We start from the raw sequence: 25,967 nt of genomic DNA, 5'->3' as shown, positions 1-25,967 counted from the left end.
ACTTCAGGGGCCACAATCAACCCAATTTGATCTCAAGTGGGCCAGACCAGTAATTTCATGGCCTAATAAGCTAAAAAACAAGATGCCAATTCTTGCCATCTTTAGTTTCTAAAGAATGACAAGTATATTTGGAAAATAGTCAAATCTAGTTTCAAATCAAAATGAGTACCAACAATTAATTTTAATGAAACATTGCAGTTCATGTGTTCCATATCCATGGGCCGGATTAGATTGCCTCAGGGGCCAATCCTGGCCCACGTGCCGCATGTTTGACACCACTGCTCGTGTCCCTGTTGTACATAGTTTAAAACGTGGTGAGCACACTGTGCAGTGTTTATTGTGAGCTTAAATAATTGACTTCAAAGCAGCCAAAGCCGCTTCTTGTAGCACAGATATAAACAACTGCAACTCTACACGTTCTGACATCACAGATCTTCATGAGAGAGCCTCCCTTCGCTACACACACACATTTACTAATACATTACATTCTGGAGGAGGCAGCCATGCCTGCTGCAGCGTGATTCATTAATCAGATGGATTCAGGGTGTGGATGTGTGTGTGTGTGGGGGGGGGGGGGGGGGTAGCAGGCATAGATGAGAGCTCCCATTGCATTCAGGGTAATATCGATCTCTGATCTCCTCATCTTACCAACGGAAATTTATACTCACTTGGCTTGCACCCGAAGCACTGACCGCGATGCACTCCATTTTCTGACCACCTCACAGCTAAAAAGCTTATTTTAATGTTGGTTTGTCTTTCTGTGCAATCTTTTACATGTTGTCTGTTGCAGGTATCGTCCATGAGAATGTGAAGATGGGCTCAGATGGAGAGAGTGACCAGGCTTCTGGAACGTCATCCGATGAGGTCCAGAGTCCCGTAAGAGTCCGTATGAGGAACAACAACCATCGACGCATCTCTAATGAGGTACAGGAAGTTAAGCAATGAGTGTACCTGGCACATGTCTGGGTTCAGTAGCGCAAGGCCTTGTGTCAGAGTCGGGTAGCTTTAAAAAACAAAGAGGTCACAATTTTTTATCACTATTATTGGGGGCGGGGGGCACAAAAACATGTGCTTCTTGACCAGATGTTTGACAAAAATGCTTTTCTAAATATTGTCGAAATTCTTGCCGGGCCACGAATAGCAAAAAGCCACGTAAAATTGAAACCCATGCATTGGGAAAATTGGAAAAATAAACAGAAAAACTCAAAAACTACATCATTCAATTTCTCAAATATTGGAAATAAAATCTGCTGATAAGAGTTTATTAGATGAATATACAGTCATGTAATCATTATAGACTCAGATGATTTTTATGTTAAAATGAGAGTGTTCGCGACGGAAAACGTGGGCAAACCAAAAAAGTCTGGCTTTACTTTCAATGTCTCACCTGCTACATCTGCTTCCATTGAGTCAGTGGTGGTTCTCTCCTCTTCACGCTGGATTACATCTTGGTTGAGAGATGGACTACCAAACAGATGTGCACCCCCACTGTGTTCGTACATAAAACGGACTATTTAATGACTGACTGTACCAAAACCCACATTGCCATCAAACCCCAAGTGGAATCACAAAATAGATAAGCTCCATCTGCCATCCTTCTGCCCTATGTGGTTACATTTATTGTGATTGTGCAACATACACGTGCAATGAAACAATGAGTGCCTATTTAGCTGTTACAATACAAACTAGCAAACATATAGACTGTTGGATGGTTAAGTACAAATGTTATGAGTATGGAAAAATCTAAAGCAAAAAATGAGCAATGTACACTCAAGCGTCATTGCAAGAAATTATAACGCATGGTAGCTTCCGTATTGCACAAGCTTTTATAGGTCAAACAAAACAAACAAAAAGTCAAATCATCCCCAAAATCTAATGTGCTAGTAAAAAAAGAAAAAAATATTTAAATTAGAACGAAAAATACACTTAAAGACACCATCTCTGATTAAATTAAGATATTTCCAACCTGCCCAAACAAAGTTTCCTGGACGGAATTGTATCAAATGCATTTATTAAAATGAGGCATCAAGTTTTGGGGTTAAATGGCTCAACCACCCCAACCTCTGGTTAAAGAGACGCCATAATAAATACGCACTTTTGATCCTGCCTGTATGATGCCATGTTTTAGGTACACACACTCCAACAACAGAACACAAACAGGATTTATTCTTGATCATGCTGAATCATCTCTGGCATATGAGAGTATACCTGTCAGCTGTAGATACGATTAGGTGCTCACGTCGCGTGGTCGTCTCGGCGTGTCTGTTAAAAGAAAGAAGCCGGAGAGTGATGAGCACAGCAGTATCGTGGCAAATGCCTCCGACACACACGCAGCCGCTGTCTTTGCCTGCTGTGAACAGTGGAAAAGACTCATTTAGACCATGTTTACCAGAAAGAGCCAAAGGAGGAGGGGGCGCAAAGTGACAGGGAGAAACGCTCAGGGGCAGCAAATAATGATCAAAACAGCACTGATTTGTGAAGTCATTTGGAGACAGACATATGAAGCAGCCAATGCAAGGGACAATGAGAAATGGAGGACAAGATGGCAACGAGAGATGGGGGGAAAAACAATGTCTTCTCTCAGTTTTCCCCCTTCCATTCCCCCTTCCCCCAATGTGCCTTCCTTCTCTCAGGAATCTGTCCATTCCTCTCTCCTCTCCACTCCTCTCCTCCTCCCTCCCTCCGTCTCTCCTCGTTTAGTCCTGCCCCCCTCTCCCTCTCCGGCTGAGCATGTGGATGGCACGGCGGTCTCGCTCGCTGTGTGCGTGCAGTCATGTGGCAGCAGCGAGATGTGCAAGGGGCAACGCGCCCGCATGTGTGAGTGCATTATAGAAGGACACGTTTAAGGAGGACAATGAGGGAGCTACTAGAGCTGTTCTGCATTGTGAGTATGGCTTGCACGCATAATCACGTGCCGATCTTTAGTCACTCAATAGCAGTGAGTTAAAAACGGGCATGAGTCTAGTTCTTTGTGAGCCTGTGTCCATTTTTACTCTTTGAGTACAACAAACGGCCTTATTTAAAGCGCTGTGTGTATCGGAAGGGTATTTTCAGGGATGCTTATGTCACAGTCATGCGTTTGTTGTGTTCATGCGCCGTGTTTTGCCTCTTTTAAACTGTGGGAATAACCCAGGTGAAAGCCGGTCAGCGGACGTGTTTACGGCTCGTTTGTTCCGTCTCTGTTCCGATGTACTCCGCAGAACATTTCCTGATGTTGTCGCAGCACGGGAGTGTATTTGCTAAGGGTGTGTGATGGGTTGGTTTGTAATGTCTGTTTGTAATGAGGCTAGCTTGTAAGCAAACACTACAAACCCTTTGCCCTTACATCTTCCTGCACACACGGATACTCTTGCTTCTCATTTAAACATATAATACCACATATAGAGCATGCACACACACACACACACACACACACACACACACACACACACGCACACACACACACACACACACACACACACACACACACAAACATTGTGAGGCTGCTGGGACTATATGCCAGCCAGCCATCCCCGCTGCCATGGAAACAACGTGTGATCAGCACCTTACCAATTCACACATCCTACATCTATACCACATAGAAGTTGCACATTGTGGGAAACCGGCTTCATGCACATTTGCCTTTGAGCAAAATATTTATTTTCATTTCATGGATTTAAATATTCACCCAAGATGTGCAGTATAGATCCGGTACTGAATTTGTAAACAAAAGCAAATGAAACATCTAATGTATAGCTGAGTAGTGTCATATAAATATGCTCATTCAGAACAGTTGACCCAAATCGATGACAGATTCTCATCAGATTTTACGCACATGCAGCACTTAGCACAAGGGAAAGGTGACAGTGAGAGGAGTTCCACAAATAGGCCAGACAGATGTGTTCCAGATGAGGTCTGGAACTTTGTGGCTCCGCCAAAAGTGTAACTGGAAAATCTGTCTCAAATTCTTTTATTGCGACGCATGCACATTCATAAATGATGATGGTACCAGTGGAATTGACTGTAATGAGCTGCTGCAAGTTGACCTCCAAGGAAGGATGCAGACTAGAATGGCCTGTCTCTGTTTCAGATCAATTCGAGATGATAAAAACGATCAAAGGGAGCTGAAATTGTTGAAAGCCTCCAACAACCAGAATGCACTAGGCCCGGAGCCTTCCGAGGCCGCTTTGAGGCCACTCTATGCTCAGCTGTCGCTTTCACTTCGCTGGCTTTGATGACAACATTAGCGAGCAGTAAGGCGCTCCAGCCAAATGCGTGCTTGCAAACAATGCCAAAATACAATGCGTGTTGGTGCCAATAACCAACAGCATCAGATCATTATCATTTGGAAGCAATATGAAGATAAGTTGGATGGTTGAAAAGGAGGAAAACGGCATTTTCTACTGTATAAATGCCATTATTTGTCTCGGACTGGGGTGGATTAAGATACAGGTAACTCAAATATTTCTCGACATATGAGCCATATGAGCTTTGACTTGCCAGCGCTGATTTATTTTAAACAACTATGTAACATATTCAATTCTATTTAGCTCAATACTAATAATTAAGTCCAATCACTATTGAAAGGCTAAATGCTACCAGTGTTGTTGTAATGAATGTTAGAAGTACACAAATGGTGGCGCAACACAGATATACAGGGAATATATACTCACATATACGCTCGCTATATCCTTAATCACTCGTGAAAAAATGACAAACACACCAAAAGACGCAACACAATCTCCATGAAATGAAGCAAAAAATGGGTCAAAAACGATTTGACTCTTGATATGATAATATTCCATTCTTCCATGTCAACGAAAAGAAGCCAAATACGAAACCCGTGTCACTCAATGCCTTACATTTAAGTCTCTAATGTATAACACTCATTCACTCCTTATGTAACTGTGATGAACTGATGAAAACACTCTCCCTTTCACTCATCCACTTGAATAAAGATGATATCATTTTTCTTTCATGTTAATTATTTGTATGGCACATTCACAAAATGCTGTCTCTGTCTTTCAGGACATAAACAAACGTCTGTCTCTCCCAGCTGATATCAGGCTACCGGAGGGCTACTTGGAGAAGTTTGCGATGAACAGCCCGCCTTTTGACAAGCCCATGAGCCGCAGGCTACGACGCGCTTCATTGGTCAGTACTGAGCGAATTGTGTGTTTGCATCTGTACGTACGTATGCTAAGCAGCTGCATATTGCTTTTGGTCTGCTATGCATATCTGCTCAGGCACATCCATGACCAAATGTGTGTTTTTTTTTTTGTTTTGTTTTATTTTTTATGATTACGGTGATTACTCTCATTTTAAATGCCCACTGAGTTATGACTTGCACTTAACAATGGCTCAGTAGGAGATGAATGAGTGTTACGTAGCCAGGCCAATAGCATTATGGGTAAGAACGGATGGGAAGGGGGTGAGTAGGAGGGGTCTGCTTTACAGTTACAGAGTGGTGGAGGATGGGGAGAAATTTGAAAATATTCATGAATATGCAGAGTCTCCCTTTGTGCTGCTACTGAATTAATGCTGCTCCCTTTTGTCGGTGTTGTAGACACAGACTGTCATTCCATTCATTTACTTGGAAACAGAATCATCACCCTGATTTCCATTTTAGCAATAGCCTTGATATTCTCGACCAAAGTAGAAAGGTTTCGGTTTTGTGCTCCATCATCCATTATGCTGTTATTGTCGAGGAAGGCCAGTGGCCTGCCGCCGGCTCGCTACTTGAAGCGCTTTAATGACGCAGCTATTTTGCAGGAGCCTAACTGAGATGAAAGGGAAAGGATCTTTAAAGTGAGTTTTGCAGGGAAGACGGGAGATTTACCGTGGATGAGAAGGTGGCACGCCGATGTGCCTATGAGACGTTTCTCAGCCTCAATGACGTGCGTTCTTGAACGACTTTGACTTATTTCGGGCTGCTGTTTATACGTGATGTAACGAGAGGATCAATTATTCAGCAGATGTGCCGGGCCCGGTCGGCGTGGATTAAACACCAGGGCACCTTCAAGAAAGGATGATAGAAGACAAGATGCAGGGAGGGATGAAAGCAGACTAATCAAAGAGAGTCTTTAAAGCGCTAGCAAGATTTTAATGTAGCCTCATCTCACTAATCCCCGTTATATTGGTACCATGACTTATTCGGAATGTTATTACAACACTGAATGTTGTTGGTTTGGAGATTTATCTCAGGTTGTTGGCTCTGATTGGCTTTTTTTTCCTCTGCCTGAGGTAGATATTTGGTCATAGTTGCTGCAATGCTAAAGACCAAGTTAACAGGTTAGCACAGTGCTTCTCTGTTATTTTCTGTTACGCCCCCTTCCAAGAAAGGAGAAAACTTTTTGCACCTCCTCCAACTCGCCGCCGCAATTATAAATATTGTAATTTGTCCATCTCTGCATAACCTTAAAGCAAACAATGAAAAATGAAAAAATATATAGAACTTAACTATCAAAACATTTTTTTAGTCTGAAAAACAAAATTTGCTTTCATTAAAAAAAAAACAAAAACAGTAGCGCTTCACTGCCACCTACTGAAGTGGATGTGCAAATACATTTTATTCTACTATGGCCAAAAAAGCATGTTAACCCCTAGTCACTTGAACGTGGCCAGAGAAAATATGACAAAACGTGAAAAAAAACTACTAAACCTCATCAAAACAAAATCCACAAAAACATCGATCATGACACTTATTAGTGTCTTGGTAGAAGCAGATTTTTTAAAATTGTATACAGCTCTTGGGTTGGCGTGCTTGCCAGGTCACATTTGTGATCAGTAAATGTAAGTCCGGAAATGGCAAGCGCACAAATGGTAATGGCCCATGGACTTTGGAGTGCGCTCGTCCTTTGTTACCAAAACCACCAGCAAGTATCAGGTGTCGCGTAATCAGATCTTTCTTCACTGTAATTCAAGCAACGGTGCTTGCTATCAGATTTCTTCGATGCATGTCACCTTTGAGCATCAATTATTCACAAGAGTCCAATAAAGAATGCGGGCGACACACACAGATGTGCTCTGAAATACAGATGCTTGCTCTTGAGTCCAGAGAACAAATTGAGTCTGTTCGAGTTAGGTGAGCCGCAGCAGACTCAAATGGGCAAGCGGCAGGATGTTGTTTCCTACTAGGTGCTGCTGCTTCTGTTGGCAATATGTGTTTGGCTTATACCTCCACATTTGGAGTTGTGTCTTAGACACGCCTTTGAGGAGATTAGGTTTCATCGGCCTACTCGGTCACTGGGGACCCCGCCCCACCCTTGCCGGTTTGTGCCCTAATATGTGCCCATGGTTTTCAACACTGCGAGGTGTGTCACTTTCAGAGGATCCAAATGATAAAAACATACCTGAAACGGCCTTGACAGAGATTGACAGACAGATGAGGGGAAGTGACGGTGAGTTGGATAAACATTGGCAGGCCTGCAGGTATCTCAGCATGACATAGCTGCAGCCATCTATTATTCATGACCTCAAAACCAGAGGACATACATGATACGTCTCTATTTTCTTCATTTAGATACGATGATTGTTTGCCTATATTGATATATGCAATGTATTACCATTGAGCGTGGCCAGATTAGAACATTGTTTTTTTTACCAGGATTTGATCACACACTCACTTAAGTATACATTCTTAAAAGGCAACTGGCCATTTACTGCATCTTAATGTGGAAAGATGTTCTTTGAAGAATACAGCGGTGTACCCTGAGATACAAATAGAGTTTGTTCATTGACTGTGCTTGTGACCCAAATCACTTGTATCACAAATGATCTTTCCCAATTGAAATGAATGGAAAGGACATGCATGAATTCATTCCAGCATCTTCCAAAGAACACCCAAAAAATGCAATATAGCTATTTTTAATTAGGGAATTAGTATTCTATCATGTACTTTGTACTAGAAGGTTAAAAATTAAACAGCATAATTATTGTGAAGATATGCTGGATGGATGGATGGATGGATGGATGGATGGACGGACGGACGGACGGACGGACGGACGGACGGACGGACGGACGGATGAATGAATGAATACCGAAACGTAAACATTCAAATGTATCGTGACAGAAAAATCACATTTCTTTATTTTTCCGAATGTCTTCTCTTTTAGTCTGAAATTGGCTTCGGGAAACTCGAGACCTACATCAAACTTGACAAATTGGGCGAGGTGAGATGAGAATCCAAATTGTAGCCGTCTAATTCTCAATATTCCTTCTGCCCATTCAATGTACTTTTGCATATTTTGTCAGGGAACATATGCTACCGTTTTTAAGGGACGAAGCAAGTTAACCGACAACTTAGTGGCTCTGAAAGAGATCCGACTGGAGCACGAAGAAGGTGCACCTTGCACAGCCATCAGAGAAGGTTTGACACCTGCTTTCTCAGCTCACTTTGCTATTTGGCTTCGCCTGTCACTCTCTTCGTCTCCTCCTTGCAGTGTCTCTCCTGAAAGACTTGAAGCACGCCAATATTGTCACTCTCCATGACATTATCCACACTGACAAGTGCCTGACACTCGTGTTTGAGTATCTGGTGAGTGTGTGGATGTGGATGTGTGCACTAGGTCATATTAATGTTATGTGTTTTAAAATTCTGAACGTCAACACTGCCATTGTTTCAATCAGGAAAAAGATCTGAAGCAGTACATGGACGACTGTGGGAGCATAATGAGTGTACATAATGTCAAGGTATGTCATTTGGTTGGTCAATACTAAGGCCAATTCTGCCGCTGAATGCGATTACATTCCTCTTATCTCCTCTCCAGATCTTCTTATTCCAACTGTTGCGAGGCCTGGCCTACTGCCATCGAAGAAAGGTTCTCCACAGGGATCTTAAACCACAGAACCTGCTCATTAATGAGAAAGGAGAACTGAAACTCGCGGACTTTGGTACGGTGCTGCTTTACTTGGATTGACAGTTTAACTCATTGAATTGACAGCTTTAGATGTCAAAGTTCCATTTTTAACCAGGCTGGCAGTGAATGAGTTCCTCCAATACGACTTTGATATATTCTGTCTCGTAAACTGGGGTTAGGATTGCCATCTTAATTTAAACCAAATAAACCGCAAACCATCATCACCGGACATGCTCTGTAATTGCGAACCTCAAATATGTAGCGTACTCAAATATATGGAGCAAAGAGTAATTTTTCATTGAGTGACAACTATCGTTTTAAAGCTAATGGTTTTAATCATATCTGTTTCCCATTTGCTTTTTCCTAATGGCAGCTGGAATATACTGTCGTGAAACTAAACCTAGCTCTGGAGTACTGTCAAGAAACAGTTCACTCAGTTTTGCCGTCCGGTGGTGATAATTTGTTATGACATGTTCATCAAAGTCAATCCATTTTCTGTACCATTCATTGGAAGGAAAGAAGAAAGCAAGAGAAAATATCACATCATTCAAAGACTGTTTACCGAACATGCATATTAATCACTTGACAGTTTGTTCGACTACTGTATAAAAGAAATGAAAATTGTCTTGTGCAGAAACAACCAAGTCAACAACTTCCATTATTCTGTGCTACTTTCCACTCTTTAATTAAGGTTTGGCCCGGGCCAAGTCTGTCCCCACAAAGACCTATTCAAATGAGGTAGTGACATTGTGGTACCGACCTCCAGATGTGCTTCTAGGCTCCACTGAGTACTCTACGCCCATAGACATGTGGTGAGCAGACACACACAGACTGTTCTTCATATATAACTTTAATATTGATGGCATTCAAAGGAAACTAAGGATTATTTCAAGTGGTTGTGTCACTCTATCCTGCTTTTTTACTTTACTGCTGAAACCAAGAGTGGCGTAGGAAATGACATTTTGGTACCTCGATAAATTGGCACTATTATCATTTCTAAAATGTTGCTGACTCACAAATTCACAGTAAACACAGGCATGACTTTTCTTCACTTTGTGTAACGTGACATTGCATTGTAGTGTACACCTTACAACTTATTTGTATCATTCACTCTGTTTTTGTGTGTTGCCATGCAGGGGTGTGGGCTGTATCTTTTATGAAATGATCACAGGCAGGCCCCTCTTCCCCGGATCCACTGTGGAGGATGAACTTCACCTCATATTCCGTATCCTCGGTGAGTCTACACAACAGGAAATCCTTCATTTTGTTTTCGACTTACCAACTTGTTGGAAGAAATTGTGTGGACTAGCTTTCTTTTTCTGGCCAAATACATTTCATGATTCTGTTGACCTGTTACTAAACTACACCATCAACTTGCCCAGGCACCCCCACAGAAGAGACCTGGCCTGGCATCAGCACCAGTGAAGAGTTTAAGACGTATAATTTTCCTAAATACAACGCGGAGCCGCTTGTTAACCACGCTCCCAGGTATGTGTGCGTACTCACAAGTAGAGGAGTCACAAAATCTGGCGCGTTCGCATGTGATCTCCCAAAATGAAGAAATCACTACAGTATATGTTGTGCCAATAGTTTCTGAATGACTCGAAGGCGGGAGGGTTTTAAATTGATGTCTTCCAAACTCACTGTGCCTTCTGGGGAACCCACTTTGATGCCATTTTTTCCCCCCCAGTTACGTCATTATTTCTCAATCAGTAGTGTCACAATTCACGCCCGCAGCATCGACGCGCCACAAAATAAGACTTTGACCTCAGTGACCTTTCCTCTGTCTTCTTTGCCGCCATTTAGGATAGACAACGATGGTCATGACTTGCTCTCAGTGCTTCTGCAGGTAATCAACATACAAACCTTGGTGTAGAAAATGATACCTATAAGTGATTACGTTAAAATCTCTCATCTGTTTCTGTGTGATTCAAGTTTGAGGCTAAAAAGCGCGTGTCGGCCGAGGATGCGCTCAGACACGCCTATTTCCGAACATTCGGCGAGCAGGTTCAAACCCTGGCTGACAGTGAGTCAACGGCCGCTAACGAGTCCTGCTCTAACTTGTACGCGTTGCATCATCTCAGAACCCGCCTTCTTTCTTTTCAGCTGCATCAATCTTCTCCATAAAAGGCATTCAGCTCCAGAAAGACCCAGGGAAGAGATCTTCAGTCTACCCGGAGTCAAGTAAGTCTCGAAACGAGAAGGGAAAGACAAACAGTGAGGATATCTTAGTAGGAACAAGACAAGGACAGGCCTCCTTTCTCCTTTTCTCCCTCTTCCTCTTTCCTTTGTGTTGTCTTTCATGCTGCTGTGTGGTCAAACTTGACAATCACAATGTCCCACTCTTACAGCACACCCCGTTTATAATAATAATACAAATAAACATTTTATTTATTTTTCTTAATCTATGATATGAACAGTGGCTCCTGTAAAACATGACTGAGATGTTGCCCTCGAGGTTAAAGAAGAAAAAAATAGAAGTTACGGATTGTCTCTGAAACAAAAAGAAGCCGACAAGCTCTCTTAGTTGCTTTTTATAAGCCTGCTGTATTTACAAATGGCCGTGTTCCAAGAATAATGGACCCTTTTAATGTTAGAGTTGTTTGGAGATTTATGACAAACGAATGTATTTGTGAAGAAATATTACTTGCATTGGAGGCTGATAAAGCTCAACTGTTACCTCGAAAATGCATACAAACAAACCAACAAATTCACAATTTGTGTGTGTTTGTCTCTTTCATTCATGTCCTTAACACCCCCCCCCCCTTTCTTTGTCTCTGCACCCATTCACTCTTCTATCGCAATGTTCATCTTTTCCTAAATATTCTCTCTCTCCCTTGTGCTCCCCAACTCCGCATACTTCTTTATGCCCGACTCGTCACCCTAAAAAGCGATGGCCCATAAGCTAGGCTCCGCTCCCTCGCAGTACTTCCAGAGAGAAGCAGCCAATGCCAGGCCTCAGAGTCACAATCTCTCCTCCACTTCCACTGGCTGAGGGGCCGCTACCATTCTGGTAAATACGGTCTCTTTCACACTGTCGCCATCATGTGTTCTTTTCTTTCGCCCATTTGACTGTCACTTTGCCCTTTTTTCCCACGCCCGCCCTCCCACCTGCGCTCTTTGTTGCCATGTCATATTGTGTATGTGCGTCTTAGTTCATTTGATAAAATAATGAATCTCTCTCATCCTTCCTTGCAGGCGAGTCACGTGTACTGCTTAACCATTGTCTTGTCTTTTCCTTTGGGCTCGAGCTTTTCCTCACATTTCACATCCTGCACCCACATTTCAACTTTCACTGAGCCCATCATCCTCTTTTTCTTCAAGGGAAAACCTGCTCCTGGCCTTTCTGTCAGGAATGAAAGGAACAAACAATCATTTATTGGTAAAAGAAAGGAGTCTGATGGGGAGTCATTTGATTCTTTTGAGAGAGATGTAGTCTTTTTGTTGAGCTTCTAGATAAGGGCCTGATGTGGCAAGTGACATTTTAATTAGTAGCATAGATAAAGAGTGTTTTTATTTTTGCAGTGTTTGATTTGATACTGGTGAGTATTTTATTGACACAGGGATTTCTGTATTATGGCCAAAGAGGACTAGAAACATCCTACATGATTGGTTCAGATCATTTTGTGATATCATAAAGTTGTTAGCAATTGCTTTGTTTTTGATATTTGTTTTCATGGGAATTGTTAAAAATGTTGTCATTTTTAATCCCCAACATGAAAAACTATACAGTATTTTTCAAAGCTTTCACTTGAGAAAAAAACAGCACAAATCCTTCCGCCATTTCTGTTTGCAATGTTTGCATTGCATTAATATCGATAGATCGGGAGCCGCGCACACCTCTCATTTCAATGTCTCACTTGTAACTGCACAAACAAGTTTCCACATAGCAACGGCTCATTTTATCTGGAGTGTAAGCTGTGGGGAAAACAACTAGAAAAAAAAAGGCTTCAGTTCTGGAATCAGTATGCCAATTTTAGTAGAACTCAAAATATTTTTTTCTCCAGTTTGTTATCCAGTGTTATCAGCAATCAACCTTCAACTCTATTTCAGATGACTCAATCAATGCCCGAAAAGCCAGGTTGAAGGTGTCTCCTGAACAAATTTGTCTATGGGCTTCATATCCCCACATCATAGCCAATCCCGAAAATGAATCCCGCAAACAAAAGGCTTTAGATGCTGAAGCCAGAAATGTGCTTGATCACATACTGATAATGTTTACATGTGCAGTGCCAGTATTTCCCGTGACTGTTTTGGTGTGAAATGTTTCCCCAACATGTCTGTCTGTGTCTCTTTCAGCTCAGGGGAAGGGCAGACGGCAGAGTGTGTTGTTCTAATGGCGTCGGATGGTCCCAGAAGTGAGGAGGTCCACGACCGGAGGAGCAGGCCTTTCAGACACATACATTGGACAACCACACCTCGCGCACTGAAGGAGCGACACTATCACTCGAAGAAAAAAAAGATTCACATAGCAACAAGAACAGATCCGGGACTGAATAACGCGACAGACATCCAGATGCTCTCTCTCCACAGAAAAAAATGACTTTTCAAAAAATGTGTGCGATCACAAAAGAGGAAAATTGGAGCGTTCATGATTCTCCTTGCTGCTATTACCACCACTCTCCAGATGAGGGCAGTGTTGATGCGGGCCGGAACAGAACTTGAACTGTGGAAAAGGCACAGGAGTGACAGTGGCCCGAATCAAAATTGAACTTCCTTAACTCTTTAGTCTCTTCCCACTCTTCTGGACTGTTGCTGTACATAAACGGACTGAGCTGTCCTCTCTTCTCATGAAATGCCTCAGCCTGGAAATATTGCACCTCACCTTGGCCCTTTATTCTATGATCCGAAACACACACACACACAAGCTTCATTCTCTAGCTCCATGCCTCTTGCTTCTACGCGCACACAAATACTAGCGCTTTTGTTTCACTTGAAAGTCAGACGTGTGCATCAATCGAGTTTACAGAGATGAATTTTAGCACCTTACTGTCCGGTAAAGGTCAGGGACACTGTCAGTACTGTACTTTACCTCATCTGTCAGAGTCGGGTTATAAGTACGCCTCAAATCGTAGAGTGATGATGGCTCTAAATGATAAACCAAAAAAAAAAATGGAATCATGGAAAATATTAATTCACTACAATCTTGAACACCATAAAGCTCCAGTCAACAATTGTAAGGAGAATGAATTCAAGAAAGTGTACAAGTCCTCACCTGCTTATCCTTAGATGCCCCCTTTGCCTTGACTCACAACTTATTGTGTTGTGTTTGATATGACAGTGGTTGTTGTTGAACTGTTCTTTGCACCTAATTTTACCTCTCTGGATCACCAGTAGATGATTCAACCGCCCCATTCCTCTCCAAGACCAGCTCCATGTGCAGTGTCTATTTTTACACTTGATTTTATTCCTATTTGTACATAAGATCTTACTTTGTACTTCTCAGAAGCAATGGTATTTCCGACAAATGGTATTTCTCAGTCTTTGCTGTGCTCTCCCGCTGTAATAGTTGGCGACTGGCTGGGAACGTGTTGCACATTCCTCGAGCTCAGGACTTAATTGCTTGTGTCGTTTTGTGGGTGCTTAAAGGTGGCGGCTGAACCTCTGTGAATCCCCCCCCCCGTTCGAGCAGAATATGTTGCCCAGAACCCCCTCGCAAGGCTTTATTATGAAGTATCTTTCCCCAATGACGCGCCAATCCTTTGTGTTCCCCGTTTCTGTTATATAGTAGACTCTATGGACTACCTAATGTATATTCGAAACCATCTCGACGCATGCTCGTGTACACCACGCACGCGCCTGTGTTTTCAGTCGCTGTGTGAAATTGCCGGAAAAGAAATGTCACCGTACGAGTCCAGTGTCTGCATGAAATGTGAGATCACATTGATCCCAACCAAATTAGGATTTAACAACAATGTGATGCGGTGCTTCGGGGACCAAATCACAACTTGAGTGTAGTTTGCGGGACTTGAAGCACTCTTGACATAATCTTTTGTTTATCTTGCTGCCGAAAGCCTCCAAGCACACAACCGTTTCATACACTTACGTGTCAACGTGTACTGTATCGCTGATATGGATTACGGCTATTGATTGGGGCGTCGCGGTCACTTCTGGCGCTGACCTCGGATCTATTCGGACATAGATGCGATCCCAGGTCTGCACCTGTCAGGGCTAGTCGTCGAGCTAGCGTGTGTGGCAGTATGTAGCATGTACATAGTTGATAGCTCACTTTGTATATAGAAGAGAAGTGTCTAGGTTTGATACAGCTACTCACAGTCTGCCCTTTTTGTGTTTCTTAAATAAAAGTCATAGCAATATTTCTGTAATCAGTAACAAAAGCCAAGGTAGGGTGTAATAGCGTGACAATGATGATTTTTAGTGGGTGACTGTGAATGATAAAACTGTGAGACTTGACAAAGAAAGCGACAAGGAGGTTTATGTTTTTGCTGTTTAACATAGAAACGTGTTTAAAAAAAAAAAAAAAAGGATGGCATTTGGAAAGGGGTCGCTAAATACACCAAGATTATTTTGGGGTGTTTTTCCAGTGAAAGCCATAATGGTGGTAATAAGGTGATGAAGGTCTGGTTGTGCAGAGTGGTTGGTTCCTCAAGGAGAAAAAGAGATGTGTACACCAAGTTAAAAAAATAAAAGTTATGTTATTAACGTGTTGTTGGGTATCTTTTGACGCAGAAAACATTGGCCATATCATCTTTTTAATGTCACAAAAACCTGCCATTGAACCAGGGATATGTAGACTTTTACATCCACAGGATTTTACTCTGCAGCCAATTTTTACTGGCCAAAACCAACAGTTTTTGGTTGTTGCAATGCAATTGTACATCACTGCAAATAATATTACCCTTGTTACAGAGGAAACACAATCAGTACATTGTTAGGATTTGGAAAAGCTCTAAACCAGAGCTCAATATGTTGCCCTGGTGTAAGTAATGATATGTCTGGTGAGCATATAATTCTTTCAGGGCTCCATTTGGTTTTAATGACCACAAGCAACTGTTGTCTCGACCTCGGATATTTGTGCCTCCGAGGCACAGGGGTTCCATCCACACAGGATTGTTGGAACAGCATACGTTCGAAACTGAACAAAGACAAACAACAGGATAAGGATGATTTCTTTCATATTTCAGTCAATGTGATGGCAGGTCCTTTACCTGTCTGTTCATGAAAACGTAAATGATGGGGTTATAAACAATGCTGCTTTTTGCAAAGTAGACTGGTATGGTAGCAATTAGAGGATCGATTTTGAGCGTGGGATCTATGACGACAGCCAGGGCCATGCTGGCATACGGCAGCCAAGTCACCAGGAAAGCAAGCACCATGGCGATAACCATACGTGCCACTTGCACTTCCATACGGTGTGTGCTGCCAGCTTCGGACACCTGCCGCTTGGTCACCTGGGACGGCAACATATTGATGAGATCATATCTGCACACTTACATTTTTTTTTTTTTTAAAGCAGCATTCTCCAGCCCTCACCTGCCGGAGGGTCCACAACAGCCGCAGGTAAGACACCGCAATGATGGAAAAGGGCAGAGCAAAGCAAAGTAAAAAGTAAATGACGATATAGGACATATTGCCTGCGTCCCGGCTGTACCAGTTGGGTGCACAGGAGGTTTTGATGCCCTCCAGCTCAAAACTGCCCCAACCGAACAATGGTGGAGTATTCCACACAAAGGACCACACCCAAGACAGCACCACGCCTGCGATTGCATGCCTGAGAAGGAGCAAGTCATGGTTGAGCACTCACCAATTCTCTCGCTTTCTTTGAAAAGAATAACAATGCTTACCTGGTCTGGAAGAGGGCGGCACCCATCGGATAGCACACCACGATGTAGCGCTCCACAGAAATGACTCCGATCGTACACAGGCTTGCTATACCTGCCACAGGACGGAACAATGAAGTAATGCTTCATAGCAAAGTAAAACTGTGATCTCACTGTGTCTGTAGCAGTGGCATTAAAGATTTAATAGAAATAATTAAGCTAAGTAAAGTAAACTTTGAATGAAATACTCATTAAAGAAATAAGCCTACTGTGGGTAGAACCATTGAAATAAAAGAATCCACAAACCCATCAGGTAAACATAGAATTGAAGTTACCCTATGAATATTTATCAGTGTGTCTATAACTGGCATTCAAGATTAACTCTACTATCGTCCTCAAATATAATAACAAATTTGGTCCTTGGGATTAATGTGACCCCAGGGACATTTACCTTCAGAAAATAATTTACAGAATTGTATTGCCTAGGTTTTTGTGAAAGGTACTTTGTTTATTTGTTGAATACATAAATAACCCCAAGAAAATCATTGAGATGACCTCTCTAGCGCCTAATCAGGTCAAATCTTTAAATTAGAATTAATTTATGTTGACGTTTTCAAACAAATCTCAAATTTATTTCTCAATATTAATATTAGTCTGATTTTGGTGATGGAATATGACCTATGCATATGACTTTTTTTATTTTTATTAAATACACATAAAATAAGATCAAACCATTAAGACTTAAAATACACCCCCCCCCCCCCACACACACACACACACACACATGCTCCCAAATAAAGCAATCAATGGAAAAAGACTCACCAAAAAAGGCCACAGCAAAGCCTTCCAAAATGCATCCCAGTCGTCCAAGGCTGAAGTATCCCATGGCAGTGGTCACTGTGGTGGGCAAACCTCCAAACACAGCACAGCCCAGGTCACATACAGCCAGGCTGACCAGAGCATAGCTGAGTGGCTGCCTCAGTTGTTTGTGTCTCACTGTCACCACAATCACCAGAATGTTGAGAATGATCCCCAAAATAGAGAAGACGCCCATCATAACGGCCAGTGTGGTGTAGCCGGCCCGGGAGAGGACCTTTGCATCGGCTACGCTGCCAGAGACAGAGAAGTTTCCATGGGGGTCGAGGTGCTCCATTTTGTAATTTAGGTCAATTGTGCTCAAGCAAAACGAGAGTTTTAGCTGCTATGTTAAAATGCTTCACATGAACAGCCCATTGGCTACTATGAAACTGTCTGACCAAATTCAAAATGTCCAAGGGTCCAAACAGCAACTATGCTAAAAATAAGTATGCTGATCATCGTATTCCAAATTCGGTATCCACCTGTATCAAGAAACTTGCTTAAAGGCGATAAATTGCTTTTCTGTTGCAGAAGAGGCTACTCTCTAAATGAGCCTACTGAAAGCTGATCCTGAACATGATATTCAGTTGCTTCATACCAAATCCGCAGATCCGGATTGTGTGAACAATAATTCTGCCTAATATCCTTTAAGACGGCACTTTCCATGATTGTGTGTGCCCTTAGCTGGGTCACTTACACTATGCGGGTTTAAACCCCTAACCCTAGTTTGAAACCCGAACACTACTTTGAAACTGACCCTATAGTTTTAACCCTAGTTTTGGCAGCAAACAAACTCCCTGCTTAGACAAAATAGTTTCAGAATTTTGAGATGAGACAAAAAAAATGATGCAATATAGGGAGATTAATTGAGTGGGATTCTGGGCAACAGATTGATATGTATTCTTGTTATAGTATTAACCGGTTTATATTGCCTCCATGAAAGAAAAAAAGAAAGAAAGAAAGAAAGGGTGATTGCGTTGTGTTTTGCCCAATCTCAAATCAAATCAAATCAAATAACCCAAACAGAAATGGTATGTAATAGAGAGAAAACTTAATTTCATTCTAGCAATAAGTAGAGTGCGCGTACTATAGGCATATGCGTTTTTCGTCCAGTTCAACTTGAAGGTCACAGTTTTCTCCCGACCGCTAGAGGTCAGCGTAGTCTCGACTCGACTGTTTGACGATCATTTTAACCCGTACTCGTTGACCATTGGCTGGCTGACTCAAAAAAACATGGCGGCCTCCTTCAAGAAAGCAGCTCACGATATAGAAACGCGAAACAGAACAGATGATGTGATTTTATCGGAGGGAATTGACTTCAGATCGCTTTTACTGTCTGAGGTTGTGCTGGACGGGCTGTCAGCTGCAGGCTTTCAAAAACCATCTCCGATCCAGCTGAAGGCGATCCCGCTTGGCCGATGCGGACTTGGTACACACTCGTCGCATCATGCCAGCATGTCGTCAGGGAAATTCAAATAGGTTCACAATCATCTTAACACATAACTGGTTCTCAAATGTTTTCCACCGATTGCCGCTTAAAATAAACACTGAACTTTCCAAGTACCACACTCATGAGTTCAAAGTCAGTCAAAATCGGTCAGTGTTATTGCAAGGTACTGTACCATTATGCAGTTCGAACACAGCTTAACGTTCTTGATTATGTTGAGCACGATTGCAATCAGTCAAAAATGAATCATTTCAAGGACGTACGACATGTGACTCATTGTTAATGTGCCCACTCAATGTCAATTGTGGGCCACCCTTGATTGTCCTCTTTCAGATTTGATTGTACAAGCCAAGTCTGGCACAGGAAAGACGTGCGTGTTCTGCACAATCGCTTTGGATTCTCTGAACCTGGACACTCCTGCCACACAGGTAAGTGCAGTTGAAGTCGCTCAGCAGCTCTCCGTAGTTCCTTTGCTATTTACCCTCCTCTCTAAAATGAGATTATTGTGAGCTTTGATATAGATGGACTAACAACAAATGGCCATGTGTGTTAATCACTTTGGTTACGGGTGTCTTAATCTGATGAGAACAAGCTTCTCAGTCTCATATTCTTAAATGAGATTGCACGATTACCGATAAAGCAGAGGTACATCCAGCCTTTCTGCAGTATGGTGCACGTGGGCTTAACTGGGGGCTCTTACTGATTAATGAACGCACCTCATGACTTTGGCTCCAATCTGCCCCAATCAAGCATAAGTGCTTGTTGACTTTTACTCTGACCTGTGCAGGTTCTTGTGCTGGCTCCGACTCGAGAGATAGCGGTGCAGATCCACTCCGTCGTCATGGCGATAGGCTGTGCAATGGAGGGCTTGGAGTGCCATGTGTTCATCGGGGGCCGTCCTGTTCATCAGGACAAACTCCATCTGAAGAAATGCCACATCGCTGTAGGGTCACCTGGTAAGAGGCTAGTTAGTATCAAGTTCAACTCCAAAAGGACACCAAGTTGAGTATGGCTAAGCTTTCAAATGATAGAAAACCAAAACAAAGGAAATCTTGGTTCCAAAGAGACAAAATTTCCGCGATGGCAAATACCAAATAAAATGCACTCTTGTCACAGGTCGTATTAAGCAGTTGATTGAGCTCGGCATGTTGTCCACTGCCAGCGTTCGTCTCTTTGTTCTGGATGAGGCTGACAAACTGCTGGAGGAGGGCAGCTTCCAGGAGCAAATCAAGTATGCAGACCAAAGCAAATTATTTGCAAGCCTCGCCTTCTCAAATGCACAAATGAATGTCTTCAGTGTCTTTTTTTTGGTCCCATCTACAGCTGGATATTCTCTTCTTTGCCTGAGAACAAACAGATGCTCGCACTCTCCGCCACCTACCCTGAATCTCTTGCTCAACATCTCACCCGCTACATGAGAGAACCCACTTTTGTCAGACTCAACCCAAAGGACATGGGACTCAAAGGTTCATTCCATTAACCCATTTCAGCCTTTTGCATTCTGACTGAAGTAATTGAATGGTCCCTCTTCCTGTTTGTGTTTGCTCCACGCTAGGCCTGAGGCAGTATTACAAACTAGTGCAGTCCCATCCATTACCTCATAAGGTCTTTGAGGAGAAGGTGCAGCTCCTCCTTGAGTTGTTCAGTAAACTGCCTTTCAACCAGGCCCTTGTTTTCTCAAACTTGCACACAAGGTGATTTATACCAGTAGATTTGATTGATTGCCGGAACTTGATTTATTTAATTTTTGTCCCTTGAATAAGTTTGACTAATCATACTTTGATTTTCCTGCAGGGCTCAGCATCTGGCAGACATCTTGTCCTCTCAAGGCCTACCTGCTGTTTGTATCTCAGGTGAGAGTTTGAGAGGGAAGTCGGAAGCCTCTAAACAACAACGAAAAAAAAGATGACGTCATCCTAAATTGAACTTGTCTTCATCGGGTCATGGTAGGGTTGCTTCTCTGTTGTGGCAGATGTGACTTCCAGTCTCTCTGTTGATTACACAGGTAGTCTGAGTCAGGAGCAGAGACTTGAAGCCATGTCCAAATTGAAGCAGTATCAGTGCAGAGTGCTTATCTCCACTGATCTGGTAAGTTGCGCTTAAAAAAATGAAAAAATAAAAAACTTGTTGCTATGAGTCTTCTTATGATGGTTCTCTTTGTTAGACCTCTCGGGGCATAGACGCAGAGAAGGTCAACCTGGTGATAAATTTGGACGTGCCACAGGACTGGGAAACCTACATGCACCGAATCGGACGTGCCGGGCGCTTCGGTCAGTGTCCAGTGTGGTTCTTCAGAAACAGACACAAAGATGCTTAAGAACTCTGCCTACAAAAACAACAAATTGGAGACAATCAAAACTCACCACTAGATGATGTTGCTCCTTGGCGTTGCGTTTGTGTGTTTGACTGTTGGCTTCAATTGGCTCCCCTGCTTTTGTCATTTAACTAATCCCAAAGCGCGTTTCTGAAAGTAATCAAAGTGTCCCACTAATATTGCATTTTTTTTATTTGATTTATATTGACATATATTTTAAGGACTCTTCCTGATGTTATTGATATCAGGAAATATCCCTGTCTCTACAACTCCCCTAAAAATGACACAAAACTGTAATAAACTGCCTGTAATAACTTTTAGACTAGAAAGGTTTAAAAAAAGAAGAAAACTGAAAATGAACAAAAACGTGGCATTCTAATCAAACTGTTCACAGGCACACAGGGGCTTGCTGTGACCTACTGTTGCCATGGCGAAGAGGAGAACAAGATGATGGCTATTGCTCAGAAATGTGGCCTGAGTTTGTCCGTCTTGCCATGTAAGCATATTGACCACTTTGTAGCTTTTTTTAAATAATTTTTTATGTGTAATTATAATGACGTCACAGTAATTTGTAACCCACCAATGAATTGGCCACTCTGAACAGTTTGACGCAAAATTCTTCCAGTCACTGCTGTCTTCTTTTAATTCAGCCACCATTGATGCCGGACTGATGGGTGAGCAATGTGACTGGGATGTCTGTGCCAAGGCTTCATCTCTGGACCTCCAAACCCAGCAGTTCCTCACGAATGGGAAAAAGAAGACGGTACGCTCCAAAGCGTGCCCGACGGTTCTTTCTCCCATTGTAGCAAAGGATGCTCAGGAGGCCGAGAAGCCAAAGATGAGCCACGGTGTGGAAAAGCTTTCCAGAAAGCCGTCCCCCTTTCCGTCCCCTGTGCAGAACAGGCTTCCTCAGAGCTCCACGAAAGCGGCGCCGACACGTAAAGAGTTGCAAGACGCGCTGCCAAAGATCCCTCCCCTAAGCTCGTTTAAGAACTGCAAAACTGGGTTTATAACCTTCGAGGAAGCCGAGCGGGACTTCCAAGCGTTCATTATGACAGGACCGGGAAGATCAGTGGAGATTGTCAGGGAGTTTAGCGGCCAGGGAGACGACGGGGAGCCTGACGGGCACCGAGAGTTTGTCACACTCGGTGACGACGGAGGCGAGATCTGTCAAGGATGGAATCGGGAGCGCAACTCAAAATCAGCTGCAAAATCAGCCTCGGGTTCTTCAAGCCTCGAAGACGACTCGGAAGACAAGTTCAACCTGACTGCAGGTGGCGAGACCACCGAAGTCACTCACCCTAAGACATTGGCAAGTCGAAGCAGCGCCGTGAAACCATTCACACCGGAAGCTCTCGTAACATCCCAGACAGCAAACTCAACGGGCAGCAGAACGTCACCCCAACCTGATAACTTGAAATCAATGCTCGGTGTAAACGCCGGGCCGCCAATTCAGCGGACCTCTTTGGCTATAAGACCAAAGTCGAATGTCCAGAACGAACAATGGAGAAGTGGAAAGACAGAGCAAAAATTGGAAAGGGTTGACGTGGAAGATGACTCCAATGTTGAGAGTTACTGGAGAGACTGCTACAGAGCCTGGAATGATTTCTATGCCTCCATGTCTTCTTTTCAAGGGCAACCTTCCCAACATTACTACAGGGCAGCGCACAACTGGATGGCAGCCTATCGTATGAACACAGTTTACATGGAGGAACTGCTCAAACACTGATTTCCGTGTCCTAAGTTCCCAGTAGCTGGCTCAATATCACTAAAAAAAGAGCCTTAGTTTCCTCAGAATCATGTCGTTGTGATGTATTCAGAAAATGGAGCAGAGCACTTTTTTTTACTAATAGAAAATTTGGTTTTGATAACTGTTTGATGGTTAAATGTTAATAAACCTTGGAAATGACACGTTTCCTATCTATCTGGCTATTTGATCAAATTCGATCAAATTAAAATTATGATTTTATTGTCATAATCATGTTTGGTAATTCTCATTGGTTTGTGTGTGCAGATTTAGTGCATCTTTTCCTATTTGTTATTGTGTACCATTTTCCGCAGCTGTTGGGATCCACTTGCAAGAATTGATTTGTTACTTTTAAGGATTTAGCAACCTCAGACATCTTCACGTGATTGCACCTAATCGGCGCTGGCAATCAGTGATGGGGGGCGGGGGCACACTCGAGTACCACTCATGTGTTTTTGTTTTGTTTACTGTGCTCGAAATTGAATCCTCGAGTGCACAAGCAGGTGGTGATTCCTCCAGGATGTGTAGTAGCTACAAAATGTTTGCCACGTCAAATCGTCCCATAGATGAGGAAAAACAGCTTGAAAGATGGACGCGCACATTTCCGGGAACCGAACAACCTCTGAAATCGAGAGCAAGCCCGACTTGTTTTTTCTCCTATTCAAATGCGCAATTTTGATCGTGACCCTAGTCGTGGGGTTACCCGGCAACGTGTGGGTGTGTTGGGTGGTTTTCCGAACCAAGTGTCTCCAGACGAGCAACAACGCGTTGCTGGTCAGCTTGGCCGCCAGTGACCTCCTGAAATGCTCCGTGGACACGCCGCTCTTGCTCTTCTCGTTCACGAGATCCGTGGAAGGCAGCCGGCTGCCGCTGTGCATGTGCGCCCTGCAGCAGTTCACCTGGGCCTTGTGCAGCTGTGTCCAACTGCTCACGCTGGCCAGCATCAGCGTGGAGCGCTACCAAGCTATCTCCTTCCCTTTCCACACCGAACGGAGGAGAGCCCGGGTTCGCCTCTGGATCCTCTTGATCTGGCTGTGCGGCCTCGTCTTGGCCGCCGTCGCCCTGATGCTCTCCAAGCAATCCCTCTTTTACGCTCACTGCCGGCTACCAGCAGCTGACAATGGTGGTCACCCGGATCCGTTCGGACCTTACGTTTTGGTACCCATATGGGGGTTATCTCTGACTGTCATCGTCATTCACTACGGGCGAATCATCAAACTTGTGAGGCAGCACCGAAAGAAAGTGTTCAGTCGAGGTATTCGTGTGATGCCCACGGTTTCCGCGCAGGTCTGGAGCTGGCTGGGCGAGCCGGCTTCAGGACCACGGTCAGCGACGCCGCTGGCCTACTGCAAACCACTGGCCGCGCGCCGGGCAGGGCACTCCGTGTCCGGGGAGCAGTGCTCGGGCTTCGTTTCCGGGCGACCCCGCAGGGCACTCCCGCAGATCGTAGGAGCGGTTTGTCTTCGGACGCCTGGAGCCAGAGAGCGAGGGAAGAAACAGATTGAGGGCAAACTGGCCAAACGCTTTGGGTACATTATTATCGCCTTCACGCTCTTTTGGCTCCCCATGGTCGTCATTTTGCTCATGAATCACCTCATCACACGGCCGGACAACGACAGAGTGAGTTAGATAAAAAAAAAAAAAAACAACCAACAGTATTTGGTCATTTGGAGCATTATTCGAGTTTACAATTACTGTCATTAAGAATGTGAATAATAATAATCTTCAGTATTAATGGCAACAACAACAACAACAAAAGGTTCTACCATTGCAGATTTACCTGTAAAACTGCTGGGTTAAATACTGGACCGATCCAGGAAGTCAATCGGACTTGAATTGTTTCGGGGAGAAAAAAAGAAAGGTTGTTTTGTGGAAAAAAATGCAGGGAGTTGGACCAAATTGAGCCAATTTTTAAACCGAATTGGATTGATTTTGACCCAGCATTTTTTAGGGCTCTGTCTAGCAAGTGCTTTTCAAATTTATTAGACCTTTCACACTCACCATCAAGTGCTTTAATAATCTCACTATCAGAAGTACGTTTGTAAAAAAAAAAAAAAAAGAAATCCCAAATTGAGTTGTCAGGGCTTCTCCAAAATGAATCAAGTCAAACATCGGCATTCAGGAATGCAACCCAAAGACTGTAATTTGACATTCTTAACTATTTGAAGATGGTCAATTTGAAAATGTTCCAATTGTCACAAAAAACATACATTTTAGCATTAAACAAGCGATATAGAAAATGGATGGATGAATGAATATAAGTTGGTGCATTAATCAAGGATTTTATTTGTCAAATCTCCGTCCAAAAAGGACAAGGACACACAGCAACAATTAAAAAGAACACTAGCACAACTCTACATTCATGGTCTAATAAATTTCTTGAGCAGTCTTACTATTTTTCTCATCATTCAAAATCTGCCACTGAGTGCAACTGCTTGATACTGTCGAGCTCCAGCAGCTTCAAACAAAATTGGACCCTCCTAAATTTGGAACCAATGACATGCAATCTTGTTGCCTTCTCTGTCATACAGTTACTGTTGGAGATGGAGACATGGGCTATGGTGCTGACCTGTGTGCAAGCTGCAGTGGATCCGCTCATCTACACTGTGGTCACCAGACAGTTTCGCTATGAACTCAGCAAGATGTTCTTGTCCATCCGAAAGTGTCGGTTGAAATCGGTCCACTGACATTTACATCCCCTGTTTGTAAATAAAGCCAAATGCATTTGCACAGATTTGACAATGGGTGAAAAAAAGTCCACAAACTATAAATGTGGCAGATATAGATGTTTTATCAGGTGTTTCACCGTTGGGACACAAGACAAGGTCATAAATAATATCAAACACAACAAGATACGCACAGCAGTAGTCTCAACAACGACAGGTGGCATAGGAGGGCAAAAGCAAAAAGTAAGAAGATAAACGACTGCTCTCAAAGAAGACCAATGAAAATACATGACAGAGAAAGAGAGCGCCACACACTA

General features: G+C 43.1%; 4 protein-coding genes and 1 long non-coding RNA gene across 10 annotated transcripts in view; 3 read left to right on the top strand and 2 right to left on the bottom strand.

The window, feature by feature from the left end:
• LOC147061542 (cyclin-dependent kinase 17-like) overlaps positions 1-15,487 on the top strand; it is a 28,092-nt gene extending 12,605 nt beyond the window's left edge. For 3 of the 6 annotated variants that reach the window (XM_085929142.1, XM_085929163.1, XM_085929161.1), the window contains 15 exons: positions 791-924; positions 5,008-5,133; positions 8,094-8,150; positions 8,233-8,347; positions 8,421-8,515; positions 8,608-8,670; positions 8,748-8,871; positions 9,529-9,649; positions 9,974-10,071; positions 10,220-10,325; positions 10,644-10,686; positions 10,773-10,863; positions 10,944-11,021; positions 11,729-11,850; positions 13,137-15,487. In XM_085929142.1, the coding sequence (XP_085785268.1) occupies positions 791-924; positions 5,008-5,133; positions 8,094-8,150; positions 8,233-8,347; positions 8,421-8,515; positions 8,608-8,670; positions 8,748-8,871; positions 9,529-9,649; positions 9,974-10,071; positions 10,220-10,325; positions 10,644-10,686; positions 10,773-10,863; positions 10,944-11,021; positions 11,729-11,832 (1,355 nt within the window). In that variant the 3' untranslated portion in view covers positions 11,833-11,850; positions 13,137-15,487. Of the gene's footprint in view, positions 1-790; positions 925-4,128; positions 4,432-5,007; positions 5,134-8,093; positions 8,151-8,232; positions 8,348-8,420; positions 8,516-8,607; positions 8,671-8,747; positions 8,872-9,528; positions 9,650-9,973; positions 10,072-10,219; positions 10,326-10,643; positions 10,687-10,772; positions 10,864-10,943; positions 11,022-11,728; positions 11,851-13,136 lie in introns of those variants that run through there. The other 3 variants (XM_085929160.1, XM_085929150.1, XM_085929162.1) reach the window with 2 other exon arrangements.
• LOC147061543 (uncharacterized) lies at positions 1,414-4,833 on the bottom strand. Its single transcript, XR_015068112.1, has 3 exons — positions 4,653-4,833; positions 2,209-2,262; positions 1,414-1,488 (listed from the first exon to the last, which is right to left on the bottom strand). It is a non-coding gene; the product is annotated as an uncharacterized LOC147061543 (long non-coding RNA).
• LOC147061541 (parapinopsin-like) lies at positions 15,246-17,771 on the bottom strand. The gene is made up of 5 exons (XM_085929164.1): positions 17,441-17,771; positions 16,643-16,733; positions 16,332-16,569; positions 16,007-16,249; positions 15,246-15,933 (listed from the first exon to the last, which is right to left on the bottom strand). The coding sequence occupies exons 1-5, from the start codon at positions 17,769-17,771 to the stop codon at positions 15,832-15,834; spliced, it is 1,005 nt and encodes a 334-aa protein (XP_085785290.1). The 3' UTR covers positions 15,246-15,831.
• A 929-nt stretch (positions 17,772-18,700) lies between these two features.
• Positions 18,701-23,177, top strand: ddx20 (DEAD (Asp-Glu-Ala-Asp) box polypeptide 20). The gene is made up of 11 exons (XM_085929130.1): positions 18,701-18,905; positions 19,257-19,351; positions 19,711-19,879; positions 20,040-20,154; positions 20,247-20,389; positions 20,479-20,617; positions 20,718-20,776; positions 20,929-21,011; positions 21,088-21,193; positions 21,632-21,733; positions 21,888-23,177. Exons 1-11 carry the CDS (start codon positions 18,710-18,712, stop codon positions 22,964-22,966), a joined length of 2,286 nt encoding a protein of 761 aa, XP_085785256.1. The 5' UTR covers positions 18,701-18,709; the 3' UTR covers positions 22,967-23,177.
• A 395-nt stretch (positions 23,178-23,572) lies between these two features.
• On the top strand, positions 23,573-25,671 carry LOC147061539 (D(3) dopamine receptor-like). Its single transcript, XM_085919704.1, has 2 exons — positions 23,573-24,604; positions 25,516-25,671. The coding sequence occupies exons 1-2, from the start codon at positions 23,573-23,575 to the stop codon at positions 25,669-25,671; spliced, it is 1,188 nt and encodes a 395-aa protein (XP_085775830.1).
• The last annotated feature ends 296 nt before the right edge of the window (positions 25,672-25,967 follow it).

The sequence above is a fragment of the Syngnathus leptorhynchus genome, chromosome 1 (assembly GCF_054491065.1).
Source record: "Syngnathus leptorhynchus isolate UIUO chromosome 1, UIUO_Slep, whole genome shotgun sequence".
NCBI lineage: Eukaryota > Metazoa > Chordata > Actinopteri > Syngnathiformes > Syngnathidae > Syngnathus > Syngnathus leptorhynchus.
Note: the sequence above shows the minus strand (reverse complement) of the source record. Positions and strands in the feature narration are given on the sequence as shown.